The sequence below is a fragment of the Heterocephalus glaber genome, unplaced genomic scaffold (genome assembly GCF_053883595.1).
Source record: "Heterocephalus glaber isolate CG9 unplaced genomic scaffold, H.glaber_assembly_v1.0 deba00001497, whole genome shotgun sequence".
NCBI lineage: Eukaryota > Metazoa > Chordata > Mammalia > Rodentia > Bathyergidae > Heterocephalus > Heterocephalus glaber.
In genome coordinates, this window is record NW_028258320.1 from 47055323 (window position 1) to 47082811 (window position 27489).

Consider the following 27489-nt stretch of genomic DNA (forward strand, 5'->3'; position numbering starts at 1 on the left):
AGTGACCTGTTTGTTACCTTTCTTTGTGCCTGCAGATGCAGAAGACATGTCTCTACCTACACCTCCAGGTATGTCTATATTTTTCCTAGTTCACGCAACTTGCCAATAACAACAACAACAACAAGAAGAACAGCAAATATTTATAAATACTAAGTGCCAGACATTGTCTTGAGATACTTACATATGTACAGATACCCCTCAAATTACACTGAAGTTACTTTCCCATAAACCCACTACAAGTTGAAAATAGCATAAGTTAAAAAATTCATTTTGTACACCTAATCCAATGAACTTCATAGCTTAGCAACCCAGCACACTGTAGAGTGTCAGCTTTGTTACAGTGTGGCTGACTGGGAGCTGTGGTTCACTGCCAGTACCTGGCATCTCAAGAGAACAGCACATCATCCCAGGAAAAAAATTCAAATTCAAACTTCAAAGTATGGCTTCTACTGAATGAATATTGTTTCATACCACTGTAAAGTAGAAAAATGATTAGTCAAATCCCTCCTCAATCAGGGACCATCTGTAATCCCCACAATAATCCTTTGTGGTAGGTGCATTGATTATTTACATTTTCTAGATAAGCTGAGACTTAGAAAGTCAGAAAAGTACTAAAGGATATCCAGGCCTGGTGGTGCATGCCTGTAATCCCAGCACTGGAGAGGCTGAGTGAGGCAGGAGGATCATGGAAAGTTCAAGGCCAGCTTGGGCTGCATAGTGAGATTAAGGCCAGCCTAAAGTACATAACAGGACCCTGTCTTAAAGAAAGAGAGAGAGAGAGAGAGAGAGACAGACAGGGAGGGAGGGAGGGAGGGAGGGAGGGAGGAAGGAAGGAAGGAAGGAAGGAAGGAAGGAAGGAAGAAACCCATTGGATTTAAATCCAAGCTATCGATGCTTTTGACTACCAATTTTATTTACCATCCCATATACTGGCCTCAGATACACAAAGATCAGGGAAAACTACAGCAAAGATGAGGAGATATTTTGCCCAGATTATTGCTAATCATCAAGACAGTCCTACAGAAATGCATTATGTGTTAGGTTTTATAGAACAGACATTTGAGACAGAAGAAGTTTAAGTAACTTTCTCAAAATTAATGAACAAGTTATAGGTGACCAAGTTTTGACGGTGATCACAGTTTGATCCCAAAGTTCAAGCTCTTGGAGATCTTGTGACTTCTTTCCACTTTCACAGTTCTTATGATTGAATGATATCTATCTGTAATAAGAACCAGAGATCAAAAAAATCAGACCAACACATGCACTGCAAATTCTAAAATGATGTTGGGGATGAATGAAAAGGCATTTCCTTGGCAGCAAGCATGATGCAAGGGTTTCTGGATAAATGAACTTATTTAGTCCTCACTGTTGAAGATTAGGGAGATCAAAAAGTCTGCCCAGGGCTGGGGATTTAGCTCAGTGGTTCCGCTGCCAGCCTCACAAGTGGAAGGACCCAAGTTTGATCCCCGATACCAAAAAAAAAAGAGTCTTCCCAAGATAACTCTATTAGAAAGAGAAAGAACTAGAATTTACAAAGCCATTCTTTATCCTTTAAATGTACTTGGATGTCCACATACAGCCTCAGAGACTATATACAAGTCACTGGCAGAAATATCTCTCTTGCTGTTTGTCTGGAGAAGACCTAGATGTATGCTGGGTGTCCAGAAGGAATAAATAAAAGTCAATAAAGGGAGAGGAGAAAGAAGGGCTGTCTAAAGTTAAAAACCCAGGTTAGGGCCAAGAGCAGTGGATATGCAAATGGAAGCTCATTGCTTATCACCGTTTTCTCATTTCATGTCAATTACATGGATGCTAGAGATATGAAGAAAATATTGTTGAGTGAAAGAAGTCATTTTGCTTATCTGCTACCCTAAAACTTAGTGATCTAAAATAACCACCATTTAGATACAGGCCATGCTTTGTGGGTTGAGAGTTTGGGCAGGGCTTGGCTGGGAGATTCTTTTGTCCACCTTGTCCACCGGAGCACTGATCAGTCACTCAGTGGTGTCCATGTGGTGGCTGGTCTGAAGAGTTCAAAGTAGTCTCACTGACATTTGGTCCCTGGGTGAAGACAGCTAGAAGGTAAGGCCCTCTTCTTTCCAGGTAGTCTCAGCAGAGTGGCCTACACTTCTATTCATGAGCCAGTGTGCTCAGAGACAAGAAGTGGGAAACACTGGATCCTCAAGGCACAGCATCACTTCTGGCTCATTCTGCTGTTCAAAGTAGTCACAGAGCCCACTCACATTCAAGAGAGGGAATCTAGACCCCACCCCATGACAGAAGGCATATTCAAGATCTTGGGGCCTGCTTTAATTCACCACAGGACCATAGAAAATATTCACTCAGCACCTTCAAATTCTTCACTTTACACCAAATTCATTGATGTTTCTGAGGAACCCTTATATTTCCCTAACTTGTAGATGAGATATTTTTTCCTATATGTCATTATTATCTCCTTTTCTCCCTACCAGGTCTTTCCACAACTTCTCAGGATCATATCACAGGTAGTAACTTGTTTAAAGTTAAAATGGTAACTTTATGTTAAGGGATCCTCCCAGCAGAAGTCAATGTGTCAGGGATGTGGCACGAAAGAGACACTGGCCCGGTGTGGATAAGGGATCTACTTTGCCATTCTGTAAATTCTGACTACATAAGGAGCAGGCTAGGAAGAAGGGATATGATCATCCCAGGCCAGAGTATGCAGGAGGGTGACAAGAAAGTGGGGAACATAGCTCATCAGTCCACCTGGCTCATGCTCAGCCTACTATAGCAGGCACTCCACCATCCCCTGTGGTACACCTGTAGTGATTACAGGAAATTCAGCTCCCAGGAGCTTCAGGATCAGGCTGACCTGGCCCAGTTATTGTCACCTTCAAATGTGATTAATGACAGACCTACAGGATGCCCAGAAACATCACCATGTTCTACCATTCATCTCAGGATAGACTAGGAAACTTGGGCACTCTGGGAGGAATTACAAGTTGGTCAGAAGGAGAGAAAAAACATTAAGCAACTTCATAATATTTAGGCACAAAGTAAATAAAGTGTATTACATTTTCAAATTTCCTCCAAAATAATTTGATGACTCTAAATTTTCTGCTTCTTTATGTGGTGTATTTCTTTAAATATGCACATATATAATATGTGTGCACATCAATTTTTAGTAATATGGCAGCTAAAAATGAAAGAATTAGATTTCAATGTTATCTTGTTTCACTCTTATAAGTCCAAAACCCTGCAAGTTCATGTCTGAATATACTGAGTAAAGAAAATGTAATCTATGCAGCATGTGATGATAAAGTACTTAGATGAGGAACCAGCCATGACCACCTGAAACAGCACACAGTGTCTCTTTGTCTTCATGTCCCATTCATCAGGCTCCAAAGTTGTTCCAGAGCCTCTGGCTCTCCAGACTTCCTCAGACTGTCCTCACACTGGTCTGTATAGCCTGTCTCTATGTCCTTCCCAATGTCTCATGTATACCTATTCTCTCTCCTAACAAGCAAATATATTTCCACTTTAGAAAGGGAGAGAGGCAGTAAGGAGAAAGGACAAGTATAGTATTTCTTTATCAGGTGTAGAAGGAGAGGGAAAGACAGGGAACTCTCACCGTGTGATTTTTTTGTGTGTGTACCAGGGATCGAACTTGGGACCTTGCTCCTGCGAGGCAGACAGTGGAACCACTGAGCTAAATCCCCTGCCCACCCTATATTTTTTGACCCATCAAAATGAGATTGAATGGATAGCCCTTCTCAAGAGATATTTAAGCTAAAAATCTTCTCAGCCACCAGCTCCACTTGACCACTGAGTGTGAGCTGGGCATTACTAGGATCACATAAGTGACATCATGTGGCCGCATCCTGACATCTTTTTTCTGTTTTTTCAGGAGGAAGTAATTCTTGTGGAGGGGTCATTTCTAGTCTCTCTGGCTCATTTTCTAGTCCACAGTATCCAGAAAACTACCCAACAGACATCCAGTGTATTTGGGAGATTCACGTGGATAAAAAATTCCGCATAGAACTCATGATTCCAAGTTTGAAGTAAGAAAACAACTTTTAAAGGGAAAGTTTTATCTAAATAAAAATATTGGTGTATGCAATTATAACAAAGATATTTCTTCTAGTGGGAAACACTTAATGGTGAAACCAGAAGAACATGAAACTCTACAGTCTTTCCTAGTCAATGTTCTGGTTAATTTTGTAGTGCTCTCCAGAAAGTCACTTGTAGCCTGAAAAACTCAATAAGTAGTTTAACATATTTGACTCAACCTAATATGATAGTTTTCCTTTTTATTTTTCCTTAAAAATGCTTAACACCTTTCCCCCTGTAGTGTACTATGTACTTATATTTGTCCTCTCTGACTTTGTTTTTAAATCTAAATTTAAACAAACAGTAAGAGACTTCTACATACATTAGCCAGCTACTCCACCCTTGAGCTGTGTAGCTATGAAATGTTCCACAAAGTGAGAGAGAAGAGACTTTGCTTCCTCTCTGACATGAAGAGAATAGATGGCCCAAGCCACTTCCATTTTTATCTCCATGATATAAAACAATAGTTTACATTTTAAAATCCTGATTTTGTGCCTAGGCTCTATAGTACATGTTTTTATGCTTTGTTATATTCCAGGGTCATTAGAAGTTCTTCATCATCCCTATTAAAGATGAGGAAACTGAGGTTCAGATAAGATAACTAACTTTCCTAAGGCCCACCTATGTAGGCCATATATTAGTCAGCTTTCCTGTTGCTGGTACACAAAATACATGACACCAACAACTTAAAGGGGGAGAGCTTTATTTTTGGCTCATGGTATCACAGGTTTAGTCCATGGTTGGCAGGCTCTAAGGCAGAAACATCGTGGAAGGACATTGTGGAGCAAGACCACTCATTTCATGGCAGCCAGAAAGCAGAGCACAGGGCAAGAGCACCAGCAAGATATAGATATACCCTCCAACAGCTCACCCCCAGTGACCTACCTCCTCCAACTGGGCCACACCTCCTGACAGCATGTTCAGCTATGAAATCAGTGGATGAATCCACTGGGGAGTGCAGTGCCCCATGATTCAATCATTTATCCAGGAGTCCCTTAGTCCAGTCTAGTTAATAATTAAGATTAAGTGGCACAGTTTGTCTGAGGTCAGAACCCCAGCTCTTCACCAGTATCTGGTTCTGTGAACAGCTTACTCAAAGTCCATCTTCTTGTCATATGTGACATACATCATGTTATACCTACAGCAAGGCTATGGAATTCCATAGTAAACTAGCCTCAGCCAGGTACTGAGTTATTGTTCAGTCATGGCTATACCAAGGCCACGGACTCAGACATCCTTATGCGGCCCCCCCAAAGGCTCTAACCATGTTACCATGCTATCTTTGTTGACTAAGACCCCCTACCTCCCAAATCTATCATGTTATTATTAGTTGTCTGTTCCTTCAAAAATCACTCCTCATCACATCATTCACAAATAATTTCCATAACACAAGTAATCTTCTACATGCTACCATTTTCATTTTAAAATCTTCTTTTTCTTCCCAAGAACTTGAGACTCTGTGATATCTTTTACATGCTAATTACTGGAATGAGCTATTAAGAATTTTGTTGAAGTGTAAATTAATGTTTATTAATGTCCCACATAGGTTGTGACTGGCCAAAGCCATTATGATTTTAAAACTTCTGTTATAAAGTTATAACCATAAACTTCACACATTCCTCAGGCAAAGAAAATATAGTTCTTATAAAACATCTGAAAAGTTAATGAATATTTACTGTGCTACTTAAGCTATAATCCAAATATTTGAGCTCTGTGGTTATCACACTTTTTTTAGTGTTAATGTGCAGGAATTTTCTAACCTCCCACTAACCCTCCAATTCTGTCCCCCCAGACTAGAAGATATCCTTGGATGTCCCTATGATTCAGTGGAGATCTTTGATGGCCCCAGGATTGCCTCATTGTCCATGGGGAAGTTCTGTGCTCCAGCAGCTGTGATATTTTTCTCCTCCTCAGATATCATGACAGTGGTGTTCCGAAGTGATTCCATGATAACCAACACTGGCTTTCATGCTCTGTTCAATGTGGTTCCACAGGGTGAAATCAAGTCAGGTAGGAATCCTTATGTAGCTTTGGATCTATAAGACCAGAAGACTTTCTAACTTGAGAGACTTCCCATTAACAGAAGTCTGGGATTGAGTTTTGAAAGACTGCTGCACTTAGCTTCATCAGCCCTGCTCCATAGGTGCTAGATTTTCTCACAGAGAGGGCCACATAGAAAGCTACAAGGGAATGATTTATACCCTGTGTTTAAATGGCCAGGCAGCTACCATTCATGGGGAAAACTGTAGGTTATGAGGGAAAACTAGTTTATGAAGGTCTTGGGACTGTGTCCACCAGCACTAGCACCAGCAACCTGAGAACTGTCCAGCACTCTGAAATATGGAAGGTCAACACTCCTAGGAGATTCTAAGCTTCCCTCTATCAGCTGGCCCATTTCAGACCTTGCATGCACTGGACTCTCAGTTCATGCAAATGAGAGGCTCTAGGACTTTTGTTAGCCATGGCATTATAGACCAGTGGTGGTGAACCTACATGTTCCATAGTAGGTACACGTGTTCCACAGTAGGTTCACAGAGCCATCTCTGTCAGCACATGAGCCAAGTACATGAGTTGTTTTCTCCAAACTAAAACATCAGTATTTAGGTTTAATTGCAGTGTTGGAACTTTGTGACAAATAAGTGGGTTTGGGGTTGCAGTTTTTGACACTTGGTCTCTAAAGTTTTGCCATCACTGCTATTGACAGTCACTCCAAAGCCAAGTCTAATACTCAATCTGCAAACACAATGCCTGACAACTGTGGGACTTCTGATCATCAGGGGCCCCTCCAAGAACCCCAGTAATTCTTTCAGGCTGCCAGGAAATCAAGTAGCATGTCTATGGCTATAGTTTTGGTTTGTTTGTTTCTCAGAATTTTCTGTACATGACCCTCAAAGATATATTTGAGACTCTGCTTCAAGGAAACTGAATGAACTCAACATTTAAAGTCCAGACCATTCGGTAGCTCAAGACTCACTTTACTCATCCAGTAATTTTTAAATAGGTCCTGTTATGTGCCAGGTCAGTTGTAAGTGTGGGGGGACCCAAAAAACAATACAACTCCCTGCAGTGTATTCTAGTGTGGATGTGAATAAGTATGGAAGGATCAATGATGACACAAGAAACAAGTAAACAAGCAAGATGATTTAGGAGATAGGATGATAAAGAGTAAAAATAATGCATGGTAATAAAAAGGCAGATGATATAGCAGAATGTGTCTGAATAGATGAGGTACTACTGTAGACTGGGTAGGAAGAGATGGGCCTGTATGAGGAGGTGACATGTAAGGAAAACAAGGGGCTTTCCACACAGAGGAAATATCAAAAGCAAAGGCTTTCTGAGGCAGAGTTGGACATACTGGATCAGCTGAAAGAAGGGAGGCATAACAAAGCCTGTGGGCACAGTGGGGAGTGGCTGTCCCTGGGCTGTCTCCAGGACGCATCATGGAATTTCAACTGACCACAGCCCTTTTGTCCAGAAGTAGTGTCATTGGGCTTGATGAGGTCACAGTCACCTTGGTGATGCATTGCCTTTCAGATAATTAAATCTACACTTTTCCAAGACACATTTTTTTAAAAGTATCTAGGAACTTCCTTTCCAGTAACCAACATTTCAACCCAGACAGCCACATGGCAAGACCTGCATTAACCATGACAAGCTGAGTGCTTCGTGCACATAACTTTCATTGACTCACTCTTCTGAGGTAGATGTTGCTGAGGTCTTCCATTCTACAAATTAGAAAACGGAGGCCCAGGGAGACAAAATAATTGTTCAAAGGTCACACAGCTGAAGAGCAGTTTGAAACTAGGTTTCAGACCCAGTTCTGTCTCACTATAAAACCCTTAAACCTATTATGGAGTCAAGACACCTTTTAGGTTTTGTGCTCATGTTTGCCTTGGCCATGGCACAGGAGCCAGAAGTCACTTTTTATGTAAAACTCCCCAAACTCAAAAAATAAAATCTTCCTGTGTTTAGAAGATGCACCAGTGGTGCGGCTGGTGGGCAGCTCCAATCGGTGCTCAGGACGCGTGGAGGTCCTCCACCAGGGGACCTGGGGCACCGTGTGCGATGACCTGTGGGACCTGAAGGAAGCCGAGGTTGTGTGCAGACAGATGGAGTGTGGACAGGCAATTGCTGCTCCTGGAAAGGCCTACTTTGGCAGAGGTTCTGGAGACATTCTTCTGGACAACATCCAGTGTTCAGGAAGTGAGAACCATCTTGGCCAGTGTCCCAGCTCTGGCTGGTCAGACCACAACTGTGACCACCACGAGGATGCCGGTGTGGTCTGTTCAGGTACCCTCTCCACCAACTGTATATTCTTTGTACAAGAAATCTCAGTGATGAACGGAGGTCATGCACAGAACAGAGCCGGGGAATCTAAGGACAGTGGCCAACAGATGAACATCCTTTCAACTAGGTAGACAAAGACAGCTGAGAGACTGGCTGCTCTGGAGATGAATGCACCAGTTGTGCAGCTGCTTTTCCATAGAAAGCCATGTCCTTGTGCTTGCTTATGTAACACAAAGTCTGCCTGGTTGAGACATGTCTGCAGTAGAAAACCACTAGTTCTTTGTTTTCACAGGATTTGGATTTTTCTAAATTTACTTATTTTCTATGTATGCAGATGCTGGGAACTGGGTTTCCGATGTGACTCCTGCACCCTCAGGTAGGTCCGATGATGTATATTTCCATCTGTGCAAAGTTAAAGAGAATCAAACCTGTGTCCTGACATAGATCCTGATGGACAGTGACCAGGTTGGTAGACCAATTACTGATTTCCAATTATGGTTGCATGCAAGAATCATCCAGGGAGCTTCTGAAATTTCCAGTGCCCAGGCTGTACCCAGTCTGGTCACATCAGTTATATTTAAATCTCCCCCACATGATTCCATTGTGCAGCCAGGTTATACAACAGTGATTCACAAAAGGGGATAAGAGGCACATTTCCCAAATGGCATTAAGTGAAAAGAGGGGTTGATATGAGGAAGAGAGGAGGTGGAAAGACTTGTATCACAGGGATATAAATTACAAAATGAAATCATGCCAGAAAGCAAAGATGCATTCAGTGTCAAACTGTGGGCAGACTTATTATAAGAAGTAAACCATTTGGCCTCTTGTATGGACCTTTGACTTAGCCAACACAACAGAGATAGGACTCCTAGAACCTACTCAACATTGTTGTGCAGCACTAACCTTCCATCTAAATCCAACACACATATGTCCTACCCCCCGCCTCCTCCTGCTTCCCAGGTATGGGTTCTCAGCTGCCCTCTTCCCTGTCTCTGACTCCTGGGATCTTACATAGCTCCTCCTCCAAACTACCTAGTGATTGTTTCAATCCTGTGGCCCCGGTGGGAGGTCTGGGTAGCAGAAAGATATCAAAGTTGAAGGTACACTCTGTGGTGTTCCAGGACCCACCATGGAGGCTGGCAGTTGTCCCTACCTTGGGCTGGCAGCACCATTGCATATTTGGTGGAAACTCAGTGATGTCTCTTGCCCACCCTGATCCAAATTCTGGGTGCACTCCAGGCTGAAGGTCATCATTCCTTGAGGGTTGTTCAATTGCTGTCATATGGCACAGAGGACTGTGGGAAGGGAAGATTGAGTTCTGCACCCCTGGTTAATGCCTCACATTTTCATTTTTCACAGTACTCACAAATTATATAGCTGCTCTGGCAGGGAGGCAGGGCACATGTAATCCTTTTCCTGGGTCTAACAAGTAGTTAAACTCCCTTTGATTCCCTGTGGCTTTCCTCTTCTTTCTCAGTGAGGAATCCATTCTAGCCTGGTCCATGGAAGAGGAAGGCGTGGGAGCAGACATAGCTGGCTCTGTGCTCAAGTCCTCTTGGAGCCCTAGGTTTCAAACCTCAGAAGGCTTTTCTTTCTTCTCCCTACTGTAATCTAACTTTTCCTGAGGCAGAGATGCATAGCTGGCTAGAGAAGAGAATAGGTCAGGGGCTTTTAAAAACTATGGGAGGAAATGAAACCTTTTGTGTCTAAAACGGTCAATCCCACTCTAAGTGTTAATCCAGCAAACCACTTTTTGATAGACCATGATATACCTACCTACACATGGAAATCCAGGGCTTTTGCCATTTAATCATCTAAGGAGATTATTGTATGTATATCAAACATTGTAACAAAAGAAAATTGCTCCTGAGACACCTAGATTAGAATTTTTTTCTGCTGATGTCCAATATTGTCCTTGGCAAAGGACCAAGAAGAATAAGCAAGTGAGTAGTATCCATCACCTTCCCTGCTATGCCTCTTGCAGTGAGCTCGCAGTGGAGTAAGGCAATGAAGCTAAAAGAATTTTCAAACCACCTGACCTATCTACTTCAAATTCTTTCCCCACTAAACCCTTCATGTAAAACTCAAGCAGGTCAGGCCAGGGATTTAGCTCAGTAGTGCCGCCACCTGACTCACAAGTGCAAAGTCCTGAGTTCAATCCCTGGTACCAAAAAAAAAAACCTCAAGCAGGTACCAGAAATACAATGAACAGACTTTCAAAACTGGCCTGGCCTCAGCCTACCATATGTTAGGGATTGAGAATATGGAATATTGAATATTGAAATGTATACTATGTATAAATCAAATCCAACAAAACACATGAAAGAGAAGCATGCATTGGACCCCTCTACTGAGGCTCATCTCCCATCAGCAGAATACTTGTCCAGCTTACTCTTACTTCCTGGCTCTAAGATTTCTGTCTTTTGTCTTCCTGAATTCTGGCACTTGATAAACTTTTTAGCCACAGTGGCATAATCATAAGTCCAGTGATGTTACTGTGGGTACTTCCTAGGGACTGGTCAGTCTTGGAGCAACCCTGGGTTTGCTGGATTAACTAACAGCAAACAATAAGTTACATAGCTATGCATTGTTTGTTGAATCCACTGAAAGCAGGGGAGAGACATCATCTCAGATCAGGGAGAAAAGAGAAATAAATGAGTGTGTCAACACTATTAAAACTCAGAAGTAGTAATATGTACATTCATTTGTAATTAAGATATAAGATGATTTTATGACCCTAAGGTCTCTTCTGATTTTCTCTGGTTATTCTTTGTAGGTTCCATTCCTCAAGGCCCTGTACCACAAGGTAAACCTCTCTGTTGAAATTATGACCTGTAAAATATTGAGTGGAATCATTTGGGTAGCTCATAAAAGTAGAATAAACTTCAATCTGTCCCATCTGCCATGAGGGGAAAGAATAGGTATGCTGGACCCCTCACAGTTGGGTGGTTTGTCCACCTCTGAGTGGAGCTGTAACAGGAAGCTGAGAAGAGCATTAAAGAAGCATAGCTTGGATACCATATGCGTACTACATACAGTTGTCCAGTGTCATTTCCAGTCTCATCTACAATCAATTTTAGGGTCTTTCCTGCCAATCAGACATCTTTCACCCTCTGTCAGTGCTCTATCAGAGGAAAAACTGCTCACAGCAGCCAAACCATGAGTATGCCCAGACCAGTATAATCCCTTCCAATTTTGTGATTCCACTGTTGAACTTGGGATTCTGGGTTCTACCTGAAAAAATGCAAGGTGCATGCTTAAAGAAGCCAACCATAGGTTTTTCATTTTCTCTCACAGGAGGAAGTAACTCTTGTGGAGGAGTAATTTCAAGCCTCTCAGGCTCCTTCTCCAGTCCTTGGTATCCAACAAACTACCCCACCGATGTTGAGTGTGTCTGGGTGATACATGTGGCTGGGAAGTTCCACATAGAACTGAAGATACCGCGCCTGAAGTAAGCAGCTTTCCCTTTCTCTACTTTAAAGGCCAGAGTAGGTTTGAATCTGTGCTTTCTTCAAAGAGGTGGCCTTTCTGTGGGACAAATCCTTTCAATTTTAGGTGAGGACAGGTTTGGTCATCTAAGCTGTGGTAGTCCTTTAGACATTTAGCTCAATTTCTTTTTTTTTTCCCATTAAGTTTATTGGTACATTTTCGGTATAAAATACAGTTACATTCATCATTGGGATCTTGTACCTTCACATGAGTCTCTTGGTTCTTTTTTTTCCCCCTTCCCTTGCCCTCCCTTCACCTCCTCCCACCCTTCCCTAATTGCAAAGACTTTGTTTCCATTTTTTTCCTTTTCTCAAATTTTTTCTTTTCCCTTTTTTCCTTTCCTCTACCCCTCCCACTTCCCCTGCTCCTTTAAACCTTTACTTCCTGTCACACAGTATCAATTATACATTTTTTAAATTACAATATCAAGATCTAGGAGACATTATCACAGATTTTACAGAATTTAAAAGGATATAGAAAGCATATTTCAAAAATCTTTTTTTAAATAAATTTGACAACTTCTAAGAAGTACCTTGGAAGACAAATTAATGAAACTAACTCTGGAGGAAATATAAAATTTGAATAGCACTTAATAAAGAAAGTATATTCCTAGCTTGAAAACCTATCTATAGGACAACAGCAGGAACATATACATTTTAACTGATAAATTATATCAAACAATTAAAGCAGAAAAAAGGAACACTTCTCCCCTCATTTTAGGAAATCAACATTGTGCTAATCCTAAAACTGGATAAAGATAATACAAGAAAAAAGTATAAACATAGATAGAAATTTGTTTAACAAAACAAACTATTAGAAGTCAGATCTGGCAGTATGTAGAAAGTGGTTTTGTTATAGGGATGGCAGTGTTGGTTCAGCATTGGAAGATCCACCCCCAAAAGTCATCATTTTAACAGAGGAAAGGAAAAAGCCATATGATCCTGCCACTAGTTGGAGAAAAAGTATTGGACTAAATTCTACAGCTATTCATGGTAAAAGCTATCAGGAGATTAGAAATAGAACAGAAACTTCTCAACAGATTAAAGACATGTACTCCATACTTGCAGTGAGAACACCTTATATGAATGGAGAAGATACAATGCTTTCTCCTTAAGGTAGGGAACAAGGGCAGATATGCTTACTCTTTATCTGTCCATTAAACTTTGAAACCTAGGCCCCACCAAAATAGTCTGGCAATGAAATGACACAATTAGGATAGGATTGGCAAGGTAGAAGCAAAATCTTTATATGTAGATGAAATGATCATCTATAGAGAAAATACTAAGAAATCTCTAGGAGCCCCTAGAACTTGTACTTGAATTTAGCAGGATTAGAAAACACAAGGTATATATAAAAATTCAGGTCTATATATACTTGCTATAAATGAAGAATTGGATATTGAAATTTAAAAGTTATGTAGGAGTACAAAGGACCTAGAAAAGTTAAAAAAAAAAAACAGTATTGGAAGACGTTTAGTATACCTAATTTTAAGACTTCTTCTAAAGCTACAATAACCAAGGCAGTGTTGGTGTAAGGAAAGACATATAGATCATTTGAATAAAACAGAGAATCTAGAAATAGAATCACACATATATGGTCCGCTGAGTTTTGAAAGATTATTTAACATTAGCATTTTATAGAATATAAACTCAATTCAAGAGCTGAGGAAGAGATAGTGTTTTCAGCAAATGGCACTAGAACACCTGGTATCCGTATATAAAAAATTAACCTCAACCCTTTATTTCCATACATGAAAATAACTTGAAGGGATCTATGAACCTAAATAAGAAAGCCTAAAAGTATAAAACTTTAAGAAGAAATTATAAGGGAAAATATTTATGAATTCAGGGTAGGCAAGAACTACCTAGGATACAAAAGACATGATGTATAAAAGAAAAAAATTGATAAATGAGATTCCATCAAAATTTAGAACTTTAAATGACATCATTAAAATGAAAAGTAGTCCTTAAACAGACCATATTTACAATGCATATAACCTATGAGCAGAATATATAAAGAATTCTTAGAGCTCATTAATAGACAACTCAATTAAAAAGTAGACATAAGAAGATGATAAATAGCCAGTACAGCACAAGGAAATATGTGCAACTCTAGAATCAGAAAAATACTAATCAGTACAATAACAAGATTGAATTATACACTCATTAGGGAGATGAAGTTAAAAGTTTTAAAAGCCTTGTCATGACTTTTTCTTTTTGTTGGATTCTCCCCCTTTGCATTTAATTTGTCTCACCCAATGGATTCATTCTGCTAGGTATCCTGGGGTTGTGATCCTCATTGTCTTTTCCTAGGGTATTGTCTAAAATTTTTTAGAGTGACAGTTTGATATTCATGAAGTTCCTGAGGTGCTCTTTATCATGAAAGTATCTTATTTCTCCATCAATTTTGAAAGATAGCTTTGCAGGGTACATCAATGTGGGTTGGAGGCTGTTTTCCTTTAGGGCTTGAAATACATCACTCCAAGCTCTTCTTGCCTTGAGGGTTTGCATTGAGAAATCTGCTGTGATTCTGATGGGCTTTCCTTTGTATGTGATTTGTATTTTTTCTCTCACTGCTTGTAGAATTTTGTTCTTCTGTTGGATTTCTGGAATCCTAACTATTATATGCCTAAGTGTAGAATTTTTTTTGATCAAGGCTATTTGGAGTCCTATATGCCTCACTTATCTGTATGTCAAGTTCTTTTCCCCTCCTTGGGAAGTTTTCTGCCATCACTTCTGTGAACAGTTTTTTTATGTCATCTGCACTCTCTCTTCTTTCTTCATTGACTCCAATCAGTCTTATGTTATTCTTCTTTGCATCATGTAGCAGCTGCTGGATTGATTTCTCATGTTCCTTTACAATTTTGCAGCAATTTTTCTTTTCCTGGTCACTAATTGCAATCTTTTCTTCTATATCTGAAATTCTATCCTCACATTGGTTCATTCTGCTGCACAGACTTTCGATGGAGTTTTTAATCTCCTGGAAAGCTGCTTGCATCTGTTTTATGGATTCCATTTGTTTCCTATGTTGGGATTCCATCACGTTCCTCAGATCCTTTATTTTTTTATCTGTGTCTTCTCTAGATTTATTAATCATGTCTTGCACCACGAGCAAAATCTTTGCTGTTATCTGAGTAATTATTTCTGATTTCATTTTTCCCAGATCCTCTTTTGTTGCCAGTTCAGAGAGTCCAGGTGTTTGAGTATCAGATTGTTCCATCTCATTTCCCTTTGGGGTTGCTGTAGGTGATCCAGAAGTCTGTTTTTGAGACTTGTTTATGTGTCTTCTCATTTCCACAGCAGGGGGTGCTTCTGGCACCTGCACGGCTCAGCTTCTCTGTCCTAGGAGCTTTGGATGGCAGCAGGGGAGCTTTCTTCCGGGTGCTGGGACTGGCTCAGTATAGTGGGCTGGGGATTTAGCTCAGTGGTTCCGCCACCTGCCTCCCAAAAAAAGAGTAAAATGGTATAGTATTACACAGAACCTACACACATCCTCCTATATACATTAAATCATTGCCAATTATTCATAATACCTCATACAATGTAAATCCTGTATAAGCAGTTATTCTATATTTTTGGGGGAATAATGATGAGAAAACAAATCTGTACATGTTTAATACAGATGCAATTTTTTTCAAATAGTTTTGGTTCACAGTCAGTTGAATCCTCAGATGCAACCCACACAGATATGGAAGCCCAGATGTATAGACACATGTATGTTCATATATAAGATATACATATACATGAGTACAGTTTTGGAAAAAAGTACTATAAATAAACATACTTTAATAGTATAGTAAAAATTTTAAAATTCATATGGCAAAATTACTTTTCCTGATAATGTTTAACCCTGGTTTTGTCTTTGTTTCCATTTTTTCCATTTCTCAGCATTTTTCCTTTCCCTTCTTTCCTTTCCCCTGCCCCTCCCACTACCCCTACCCCTTTGGACCTTTTCTTCCTATTTTGCATTATCAATTATTCATTCTAATCATTGGTACATTTTAGGTATACAATATAATGAAATTCATCATTAGAAATTTGCACCTTTACATATTCTCTCTTGGTTCTTATTTTTCACCCTTGCTCAGCCCTCCCTTCAACCCCTCCATTCCTCCCTATTTACGAAGATTTTTTCCTATTTTTCCATTTTCTCATACTAATCCCATTCCCTTCTATCCTTTCCCCTAGCCCTCCCACTTTCTTCCCCTTTGCCCCTTTTCTTCCTATTTCACATTACCTATTATACATTTAGTCCTTATTTACACTTTCAATTTCTCACACCAGAGAAACTATTTGGTATTTACACATGTGTGTCCTATTTATTTCACTTAAGAGTATCACCTCAATGTGCATCCACTTAGCTATAAATGTCTCTAATTTCTCATTTTTTATGGCTGAGTAGTACTCCATTTTATTAAAAAACCACTTTTTCTTTATCCAGTCTCCAGTTGATGGGCATTTGGGCTGTTTCCAAGTTTTAGCTATTACAAACTGTGCTGCTATGAACATGGGTGCACATATATCACTGTGGTATGATTCTTTTAATTCTTTGGGGAAGATCCCCAGCAGTGGAATAGCAGGGTCAAATGGGACTTCCAGTCCTAGTTCTTTGAGGTATCTCCATACCGATTTCCACAGTGGTTGCACCAGTCTACACTCCCACCAGCAGTGGAGCAGTGTTCCTCTTTCCCCACAGCCCCGCCAGCATTTGTTATTGGTTGATTTCATGATAGCAGCCATTCTTTCTGGAGTGAAGTAGAATCTCAGCGTTATTTTCATTTGCATCTCTTGAATGACCAGTGATGTTGAACATTTTTTCATGTATTTATTTGCTATTTCTACTTCTTTATCTGAGAAATGTCTGTTCATTTCAGCTGCCCATTTTTGGATTGGGTCTTTAAATTTGGGAGGTCTGATCTTTTTAAGTTCTTTATAGATTCGAGATAGTAGACCTTTGTCTGAGGAACAGCAGGTGAAGATTTTTTCCCACATTGTGGGTTGTCTCTTCACACTGCTGGTGGTTTCTCTTGCTGTGCAGAAGCCTTTTAATAAGAAGAGATCCCATTTGTTGATTGTTTGTGCTAGTTCATGGGCAACTGAGGTTTTGTTCATAAAATCTTTTCCTACATCGATGTCTTCAAGGGTTCTACCTAACCTCTGTTCCAACTGGTTCAGAGTTTCTATTTTAATATTTAGACCTTTAATCCATTTTGATTTTAGTTTAGTGCATGGTGAGAGATACAGGTCTAGTTTTAATCTTTGGCAAGTTGAAGCCCAATTTTTCCAGCACCATTTATTAAAGAGGCTATCTTTCCTCCAGTGAGGGTGTTTGGCTCCTTTGTCGAAGATGAGATGGCTGAGTGTGTCTGGCGTTGTTTCTGCATCTTCTAATCTGTTCCACTGGTCCTCAAGTCTGTTTCTTTGCCAGTACCATGCTGTTTTTATCACAGTAGCTTTGTAGTATAGTTTCGGGTTGGGGATTGTGATACCCCCTGCCATGTCTCTGTTACCTAGAATTGCTTTTGCTATTCTGGGTCTCTTCTTACTCCAAATGAATTTTTGGATTGCTTTCTCGAGGTCTATGAAGGATGCTGCTGGGATCTCAATTGGAATTGCATTAAATCTATAGAGCAGTTTTGGAAGTATGGCCATTTTCACTATATTAATCCTTCCTACCCAGGAGCAGGGGATGTCTGTCCATTTTCTGATAGCATCTTCAATCTCTCTTTTCAGAGTGCCATAGTTTTCAGAGAAGAGGTCTTTGATTTCTTTCCTTAGGATGATTCCTAGGTATTTCAGTTTTTTGGATGCTATTGTGAAAGGAATTATTTGCCCTATTTCTCTCTCAGTGAGTCTGTCATTTGTGTAGAGGAAAGCTATTGATTTTTGTGTGTTGACCTTGTAACCAGCTACTTGACTGAATTTGGTTATTAAGTCTAGAAGACTTTTGGTGGAGTTCTTGGGGTCTTCTATATAGAGTATCATGTCATCAGCAAATAATGACAATTTGACTTCTTCATTTCCTATCTTTATTCCTTTTATTTCTTTCTCTTGTCTAATTGCCGTGGCTAATGTTTCCAGAACTATATTGAACAGGAGTGGTGATAGTGGACATCCTTGTCTTGTTCCTGATTTGAGTGTGAAGGATTTCAGTTTTTGACCATTTAGTATGATATTGGCTGTTGGTTTTTCATAGATGGCTTCTATCAGTTTGAGGTAGAGACCATCTATTCCAATTTTTTGGAGGGTTTTTTATTATAAATGCATGTTGGATTTTGTCAAATGCTTTTTCTGTGTCTATGGAGATAATCATATGGTTTTTGTCCTTGGCTCTATTGATATAGTGTATTACATTGATTGATTTTCACATATTGAACCATCCCTGCATCCCTGGGATGAATCCCGCTGGATCAGGGTGTATGATCTTCTTGATGATCTTCTGCATTCTGTTTGCCAGTATCTTATTAAGGATTTTTGCATCTATGTTCATTAGTGAGGTTGACCTATAGTTCTCTTTTTCAGTTGGTTCTTTCTCTGCTTTGGGGATCAAGGTGATGCTTGCTTCCAGGAATGAATTTGGGAGTATTGCTTCCCTTTCAATTTCATTGAAGAGTTTAAACAGTAGTGGCAGCAGTTCCTCTCTAAATGCCTTGTAGAATTCAGCAGTGAAGCCATCAGGGCCCGGGATTTTCTTAGTTGATAAGATTTTAATTACATTTTCAATTTCATTGGTTGATATTGGGTTGTTCAGGATTTTTAGGTCTTCTTCATTCAACTTTGGTAATTCATATGTATCTAGGAATCTGTCCATTTCTTCTGTGTTGTCCATCTTATTGGTGTATAGGTTCTGGAAGTAGGTATTGATGATCCTCTGGATTTCTGCTGGGTCTGTTGTAATTTCACCCTTTTCATTCCTAATTGCATAGATTTGGGCCTGTTCTTTCCTTTTTCTGACAAGGTTGGCTAAAGGTTTGTCAATTTTGTTGATTCTTTCGAAGAACCAACTCTTGGCTTCATTGATTTTTTGTATTGTTCTCTTAGTCTCCATTGCATTGATTTCTCCTCTGATCTTTATAATTTCCTCCCTTGTATGAGCTTTGGGGTTGTCCTGCTCTTCTTTTTCTAGAAGCTTGAGGTTCAGCATCAGGTTGTTTAATTGGGCTCGTTCTGTTTTCCTAATATGCGTATTCACTGCTATGAATTTCCCTCGTAAGACAGCTTTCATTGTGTCCCATAGATTCCGATATGTTGTATTGTCATTGTCATTTAATTGAAGGAACTGTCTGATTTCTTCTTTAATTTCCTCTGTGACCCATTGGTTATTCAGAAGTGTGTTGTTCAATTTCCACGTGTTTATGAAATTTTTTGAGTTTCTTTTGCTATGGATCTCCAATTTCATCACACTATGGCCTGATAATGTACAAGGGATAACTTCAATTCCTTTGCACTTACTTAAACATGTTCTATGTGTGAGTATGTGTTCTATTTTGGAGAATGACCCATGTGCAGCTGAGAAGAATGTGTATTCTGATTTTGTGGAGTGGAAGACTCTGTAAACATCTGTTAAGTTCATTTGTTCAAGAGTTCGATTGAGTTCTAGTATTTCATTACTTATTTTTAGTCTAGTTGATCTATCTATTTGTGACAGTGGGGTGTTGAGGTCCCCCACTACAATTGTATTAGTGCATATCTGACCTTTCATGTCCGTTAGTATTTGTTTTATATAGTTGGGTGAACTAGTGTTTGGTGCATAAATATTTATGACTGTCATCTCTTTCTCTTGGATTCTTCCCTTTACAAGGATGTAGTGTCCTTCTTCATCTCTCTTAATCAGTGTGGGTTTGAAATCTACTTGATCTGCCAAGAGGATAGCTACTCCTGCTTTTTTGGGGGTTCCTGTCGCATGGAGTATTGTTTTCCACCCTTTAACTTTCAGTCTATGAGTTTCCTTTTGAATTAAGTGTGTTTTTTCTATGCAGCATATTGTTGGATTTTGCTTCTTGACCCATTCTGCCAATCTATTTCTTTTGATTGGTGAATTGAGACCATTAACATTGATGGTTATAACTGAAACATATTGACTTGTCATTGCCATGACTTTTCTTGGGTTCTCCCCCTTTCCATTTAATTTCTTGTCATGCCAGATGGGTTCATTCTGCTTTGCTTCCTGGAGTTGTCATCCTCAATGTCTGTTCCTAGGATATTGTGTAAAATTCTTTGGAGTGCTGATTTGGTATTCATGAAGTTCCTAAGGTGCTCTTTGTTATGAAAGTATCTTATTTCTCCATCCATTTTGAAAGATAGTTTATGCAGGGTACATCAACCTGGGTTGGAGGCTGTTCTCTTTTAGGGCTTGGAATATGTCACTCCAAGCTCTTCTTGCCTTGATGGTTTGTGTTGAGAAGTCTACTGTGATTCTGATGGGCTTTCCTTTGTATGTGATTTGTTTCTTTTCTCTGACTGCTTGGAGAACTTTGTTCTTCTGTTGAGTTTCTGGAATCTTAACAATTATATGCCTATGTGTAGATTTTTTTTGATCAAGGCTATTTGGAGTCCTATATGCCTCACTTATTTGTATGTCAAGCTCTTTTCCCATGCTTGGGAAGTTTTCTGCCATTATTTCTGTGAAGAGATTTTTTATGTCATCTCCACTCTCTCCTGTTTCTTCATTGAGCCCAATCAGTCTTATGTTATTCTTCTTTGCATCATCTAGCAACTGCTGGATTGATTTCTCATGTTCCCTTATAATTTTGAAGCAATTTTTCTTTTCCTGGTCACTAATTGCAATCTTATCTTCTATATCTGAAATTCTGTCCTCACATTGGCTCATTCTGCTGTGTAGACTTTCAATGGAGTTTTTCATGTCCTGGAAATCTATTTGCATCTGTTTTATGGATTCCATTTGTTTCCTATGTTGGGATTCCATCATGTTCCTGAGCTCCTCTCTAGATTTACTAATCATGTCTTGCACTAGGGGCACAATTTCTCCTGTTATCTGAGAAATTATTTCTGATTTCATTTTTTCCATATCCCCTTTTGTTGCCAGTTCAGTGGGTCCAAGTGGTTGAGTATCAGAGTGTTCCATCTCATTTCCCTTTGGGGTTGCTGTAGGTGATCTGGAAGTCTGGTTTTGAGACTTATTTACGTGTTTTCTCATTTTGACTGGGCCAGGGGGCTGTTAGCACCTGCACGGATTACCTCCTCTGAGCTGGATGAGGTGGACCAGGGGCCACGAGCAGCGGTAGGGATGGTGACCCAAAAGCCCTTTCCTGTGGGCTGGGAGCAGCGGGAGGGATGGTGACCAGGAAGCCCCGTCCTCTGAACCAGGAGCAGTGGGACGACGGCTCAGAAGCCCCTACCTCTGGGCCGGGAACAGCAGGACTCAGTACCTTGGTCTGGTGGTCTGGTGACCTCTGCGTCTTTGTAGTGTGGAACCAGGTGGCTGCCTGTCTGGAGCGGGGTGATTCGGTGTCTTCCGCGCAACTTAGGACCTCGGTAGGTAGTGCACAGACCTTCCTGTGTGCAGCGGGCTGATTCGGCATGTTCTGTGCGACTCAGGACCTCTGTAGGCCATCGTTTCGTCTTTGTATATGGGGTTACATCTGGGTCATTTTCTCTTTCTGACTTTGTCTCACAGTATATCCCAGAACTCTGCTACTGCTTTCCATTTGTGTACATTGGCACAGCAGTCAGGATGCTGTTTTTAAAAGTGTATCCCTGGTACCAAAAAAAAAAGTGCAAAAGTGGTGGGCAGTGATGGGTGATTTCAATTGGGTTTACCTAGTGGCTAATTCCCTCTTGGTAGAGAAGGCATAAACAGAGAAAATTATGTATTGTGAGGAAAATATATCATCAATTAACTCATTCATTTAACTCACATTTATTTGTTGGAAGCAATATGAGATTTGGTATCATCAAATTTGAGTTTGTAAAATCCACATTTCTTTTTTTTTTTTTTTTGGTACTGGGCATCGAACTCAGATCCTTCCACTTGTGAGGCAGGCAGCGGAACCACTGAGCTAAATCCCCGGCCCCTAAAATCCACATTTCTAATGTTTTGGGGTACAGAGTTATCATTTTATCTTTTCTGGAAAATAGTTATTCCAAACAGCTATAGTGGCCCACACCTCCTGTAATTTACAAGTTGCTATTTCAACATAAACTTCCTTCTACAATTTTGAAGCACTCAAATCAAGGAGTTGTTTAATGTGTCGCCTAGAACCAGAGCATAATTGCCAATTGACAAGTTTTGATTTTTTTTAATGATATCTGTTTTTTGTTTTTTGTTTTTTCTATTTGGTACTGGGGATCAAACTTGGGTCCTTATGCTTGCACAGCAGGCGGTGAAACCACTGAGCTAAATCCCCGGCCCAAGTTTTAATATTTTTAAGTCTAAGTTTATTAATATTTGCTTTTTGTTTCTCAAGACATAAAATTATTTATTATTTATAAAATAGTTCTCAACTAGGGGTGATTATACCTTCCTACAGAACACTTGGCTAAGTCTGGAAGTGCTTTGTTTTGTTTTGCTTTGCTTTGCTTTCTTTTGCTTTGTTTTGTTTTCTGAGACAGGGCCTTGTTATATAGTTCAGGTTGGCATTGAACTCATTATGTAGCCTAGGCTGGACTTGAACTGGCAGCCATCTTCCTACTTCATGCATACATTTTTGATCATCAGATTAGGGGCAGTACTGCCATCTAGTGGATGGAGACCAGGGATGCTGCTATGTGTCCTACAATGCTCAAGACAGCCTCCATGGCAAAGAATTATCCAACACCAATGTTAGTAGTGTTGAGATTAAGAAAACCTGATTTACCCGAAGCTTACTTTATTTCTTTTCTATTTCAACTCCTATAGAAATGTGCTTCGTATTTCATCTGTAAAAATTACATTACATTTAAATTATGCCATTTCATTCTTTTTTTTCCTTAAATTCTTTTATTGGTACATTTTAGGTAAACAATACATTTACATTTATCATTGGGTGCTTGTACCTGTACATGATGTATCTTGGTTCTTATTTTTTCCCCATTACCTGTTGCCATTTCATTCTTACTAAAAGTATCCTGCTTTCTAATTAAATAACTTCTCAGATACAAGTGTCACCTATGTTTAAAAGGGTAAACTGAGACACAACAAAAATTTTAAGGAATTTACATTGCAAACAAGGATTCATGAAACAAGTATTAACCACTAAAAGTGGTTTAAGAGCTCCTCTGAGGGCCTATAAAGGGAAAGGTTCTATAGGACACACAGAAATAAGACAAAGAAAACATTTACTTGTTTAAAATCACACAGTTGCTGCATTTGGTTTATCCCATTGGAATGTCTCTAATTATGTAACTGTAAGTTTGTTGACTGTTCTTGGTTGGGCTTACATTCTCTCTTTAATCCAGGCATTTACAATAAATATTAAAGTTTTGCTTACAGTATTTGCAAATCAAGCAAGGTTGAAGTCACTTATGAGGCCTACTGGGCTTATCTCTCAGGGATTCTTCAGATCTAGTCTCCATTTTAATATCACATTTGTTGCTGCAAATTTTATTTTGCAAATTTGTTGCAAATTTTATCATGACTTTTAACATTTTTAATGGGTTAATATTAACTATTGGCTTTTGATTCACTGGAATAAATGTGTTCTTCAGTAGCAGGTTTTCAAATCTAGTACTTAATGTACTTGGAAAATGTAATTATGTGCATTGATTTTGTGTATATTGCACAATGAAAACTTATAATGTAGGCACTGAAGAGTGCTCACTGTTGTTCAGAAGCAAATGTGCATTTTTCATATTTGTAGCATGCTAGATAAATGTTGATATGCTTTCAACATTTATTTAGTGAGCTTGTGGGCCCTGATCTATGGATGGGTTTCTAGTACCAAACAAGATGGATGATACTTCTACCCTCCTGAGTTCACATTCTGAAAGACAAATAGTGCCCAAATAAATCAGTAATTCAGTGGACAATTTCAGGTTGTGATGAATTGCTAAGTGGTATGAAGAAAAAGCGATATATATTTATGGTGGTAAGCTAGAGCAAGGTAGAAGATAGGATGCTAGAACAGCTTCTTTGACCATCCAGTTGGATAAAGTGTTTCATGGAAACAGTTGGTTTGAGCCAGACAGGTTGGGACATTGGTAAAAGAGTCCATCCAACAGGCCCTGGAGCTTTTTATAGCTGCCATTATTTCTCTCTTCTTAGGATCTTCTTAAGCTTTTTACTCAATGAGAACCTGTTGGATGCTTACCATCACCGTAGGAAGTAGAGAGATTTGAATCGGAGTCGGGGACACTCAAGGTAGAGAGGAATAGAGTGGGAGAGGCTGAAAGCAAGGACACCAGGTGGAAATCTGCTGAAGTAGACCAGGTGAGAGACAGGAGTATGACAGATAGAGGCAGCTCCAGACAGGAAGGAAGGGAGGGCAGTCACCTAACTCCTAGGAAATCTAGTGATTAGAGGAAGGTGTAGTTGAAGGAGGAGGTGGGGATGACTGCATGGATTTCTTTGAGGATGTTAATTCAGTTTTCATCTCCTCAGACTGGAGGACATCTATGGGTGCCCTTACGACTTTGTGGAAGTGTTTGACGGATGGCAAGCTGCCTCACTCTCCATGGGCAGGTTTTGTGCTGGGACAGAGCTCACATTCCTCTCCTCCTCAAATGTCATGACCGCAGTGTTCAGAAGTGATGGCATGATCACCAACACGGGCTTTTATGCCCTGTACAACACTGTGCAGCAAGACGAAAGGGAGAATGGTAGGTATCCTAGCACCTGCCTCTGGGGTGGGGTAGGATGTATCTAACCCATGTCCACCTCCCTTAAGAGAGGAGTCTCTAAGTCTAACCACACAACTCCGCCTTCCCTGCTGACATCCACATTAACAGCACTGCAGCCTCCAGCCCCAATCTTCACCCCTGCTCTGCCACCCATTGTCATTGTCCTCTGAAGAGCATCCTGAAGAAGTAGGTGGCTAAGGTCTTCTATCTTTCATTGACAGCTGTTTGTCAACAGGAGACTAAGTGAGTATATCTCCCTCCAAATGAAAAGAAAATGCAATAGGAAAAATCATTCTGGAGCAAAACTATCTCAAACGAGCCCACATGCTTCCAGCTGAATCCAATACACAACACTTACAGACCTCTTGGGTTCTATAGCAGAATATAAGGAACATTTCAGGGCTCTGGGTGGCTTATGCTTAGAGTGACTGTGTAAGTATCCTCCAGCTGAGATACTTCTGAAAGCTCAGAAATACTGAACAGGTATTAAATGATCTTCAACAATCATAAACAAGGACAGGGCCGGGGATTTAGCTCAGTGGTTTCACCACCTGCTGCACAGGTGCAAGGACCCCAGTTCAATCCCTGGTACCAAAAAAAAAAAAATCACAAATGAGGGCAATTTCAGGCAAATCAGGATACAGGGCTACCCTACCAAGAGTCTAGAAGGGGAACATGTGCCCAAGGACTGGAGAACATTTTTCTACCTGCAGAGGGTCTTAGAGACTGGAGACAACTCCAAAGCTCAGAAGTCTCCATTTTCCTGTCTCCCAGGTATGTCCCTGCGACTGGTGAATGGCAGCCACAGGTGTGAGGGCCGGGTGGAGGTATACTACAATGGCACCTGGGGCACAGTGTGCGATGATAACTGGGACCTAACAGATGCCAGGGTGGTGTGCCAGCAGCTTGGCTGTGGCGAGGCCCTCTCAGCTCCAGCTCACAGCCACTTTGATGGAGGCACCGGCCACATCATGCTGGATGAAATGCAGTGTACAGGGGATGAGGCTAAGTTGTGGCAGTGCACACACGAAGGATGGCTCTCCCACAACTGTGGGCACCATGAGGATGCCAGCGCCATCTGCTCAGGTAAGTACTCATGGGCACAGAGCACACTTCAGGCAGAGAGAGGCTCACCTACCAGCACCTCCTGGGAAGGGTGATGTCAACACCAGCAGGCAACTAGTCAGTGAAAACTCTGGGCTTTGAGTCAGCTTTTTAAGTCAATTTGTTTAAGTGTTAGTTTTCTTTCTTTTAGATTGTCAAGTATTCAGGGTCCTACCTGGAAAGTTAAATAGAGGACCAATATCATCAGAAATCCCATACCTGGAAGGATATGCCAGGGAATGAGTGACAATCCACTATCCTAAATAAGGATAGCAGTTAGTGCCCTGCAAGTGCATAATGCATATCAAACTGTACGCTACAACCAGTGCACTCATTTTCTCATTTAATCTTCACAACCTCTGAGAAAACAGAGACTATTTAGCTTCCATCCTTCACTGATAAGGCAGCAGAAGCACATCCAAGATCACAGGGAGGTCAGTACTCTCCAAGTATTGCCTCACTGAGGTTCTGTGTTAAAGACTGTGCTCAGTTCTGTTACAAAAGCTTAGTCAGCCTAGAAACTGATCAAAAGCAAATAAACACCATGTTCCACTTAGGCCACCAAGGACAAAGTGTCAGGGTGCAATAATCTTTTAGCCAAATTTAATGAGTTATGATACTAGTTTCCCTGCTGCCCAGATTAGAATATGTTTGATCTTAAACAGAGTACTGATTTTTCTCATGAATTAATTCAGTCCATCTCTCATTCTGATTTTGAATAGGTGTTGATGGCAATAAAAATGGAGGACCAAAAGGTACTGTTTTATGTTACAGTTCAGTTGCCGGGTCCCTGCTGTATATGAATTCTGGCTCCTATTCAATTCTGAAGTTGGAGCATAGTCCAATTAAATTCTCTGTTAATGGACAAGAGCAGTGCAACTCATTGGGGTGGACAGCATGGTGAGCTAAGGGGCAGCAGAGGGTGGGGACAGAAGTAGGAGAGAGGGAGGGTTCAATCCCTCAGCCACTGAGACTCCCCGAGTCAGGATCATCTGTGGAGAGGGCTGTCTGCTTTCCACAATGATCATGCTCTGAGATGCCACAGAGGACAAGGAAATATAAATCCCAGCTCAGCCCTCAGCAAGCCATATGTCAGACACCATGTACATGGCTTGTGTGCAAATATCCCAGCTCCTGTAAAGCCAGAATCATCTCTGTCCATTGGGCACAGAAATTAGAGCCTTTGAGGGCCAATATTTTTGAGTATTTTTAAGGAGTATTCTGGATAGAGGTCCTAGTTCATGATATTATTTTTTCTGTGTATTTTCAGACTTCACTGATGCCAGTTCACTCACAGGTATTTCAACTTTATGTAAGCTCTTTATGTAGGTGTGCGTGTGCTTTGTTTTTAATCTTAGCTCATCAGTAACAAGATGGACATCCTTCCTTTTACATACGAGAAGCTGCTACAGAGAGGACCTCTGACCAATCCCAACCATACTCAACATTTCAGCCACAGTTGGGTGCTTTAAGAAATCTTGGTCTTAATTTCAGCTAGAATTTGTATATAATTGATAAAATGTTAAACATATTTGAGCAGATAGCAGTTTTGAATTGAGCAGTTCCAGAGTACAGTGGTTTGGCCTCCACTGAGTGGCAGAGGCTTTGATAGGGTGGACTTGGAGGAAAAAAAAAAAGAACTTGATTGATGAACATGGTGCAGTGGCCTTCCTTGGATCATTTTAATCCCTAGTTAGGAGTTAGTTGGCAACTTTTGATTGAGACCATTTATACTGAGTTGTGT

General features: G+C 40.4%; 1 protein-coding gene across 1 annotated transcript in view; it reads left to right on the forward strand.

The window, feature by feature from the left end:
• The window catches only part of LOC101715149 (scavenger receptor cysteine-rich domain-containing protein DMBT1-like), a 150988-nt gene that overhangs the window by 89608 nt on the left and 33891 nt on the right, over positions 1-27489 (forward strand). Inside the window, 10 exon segments of the mRNA XM_087185349.1 lie at positions 36-68; positions 2472-2504; positions 3887-4040; positions 5882-6099; positions 8062-8379; positions 8711-8752; positions 11674-11827; positions 24403-24620; positions 25416-25727; positions 26468-26500. Of these exon segments, the coding sequence (XP_087041475.1) occupies positions 36-68; positions 2472-2504; positions 3887-4040; positions 5882-6099; positions 8062-8379; positions 8711-8752; positions 11674-11827; positions 24403-24620; positions 25416-25727; positions 26468-26500 (1515 nt within the window).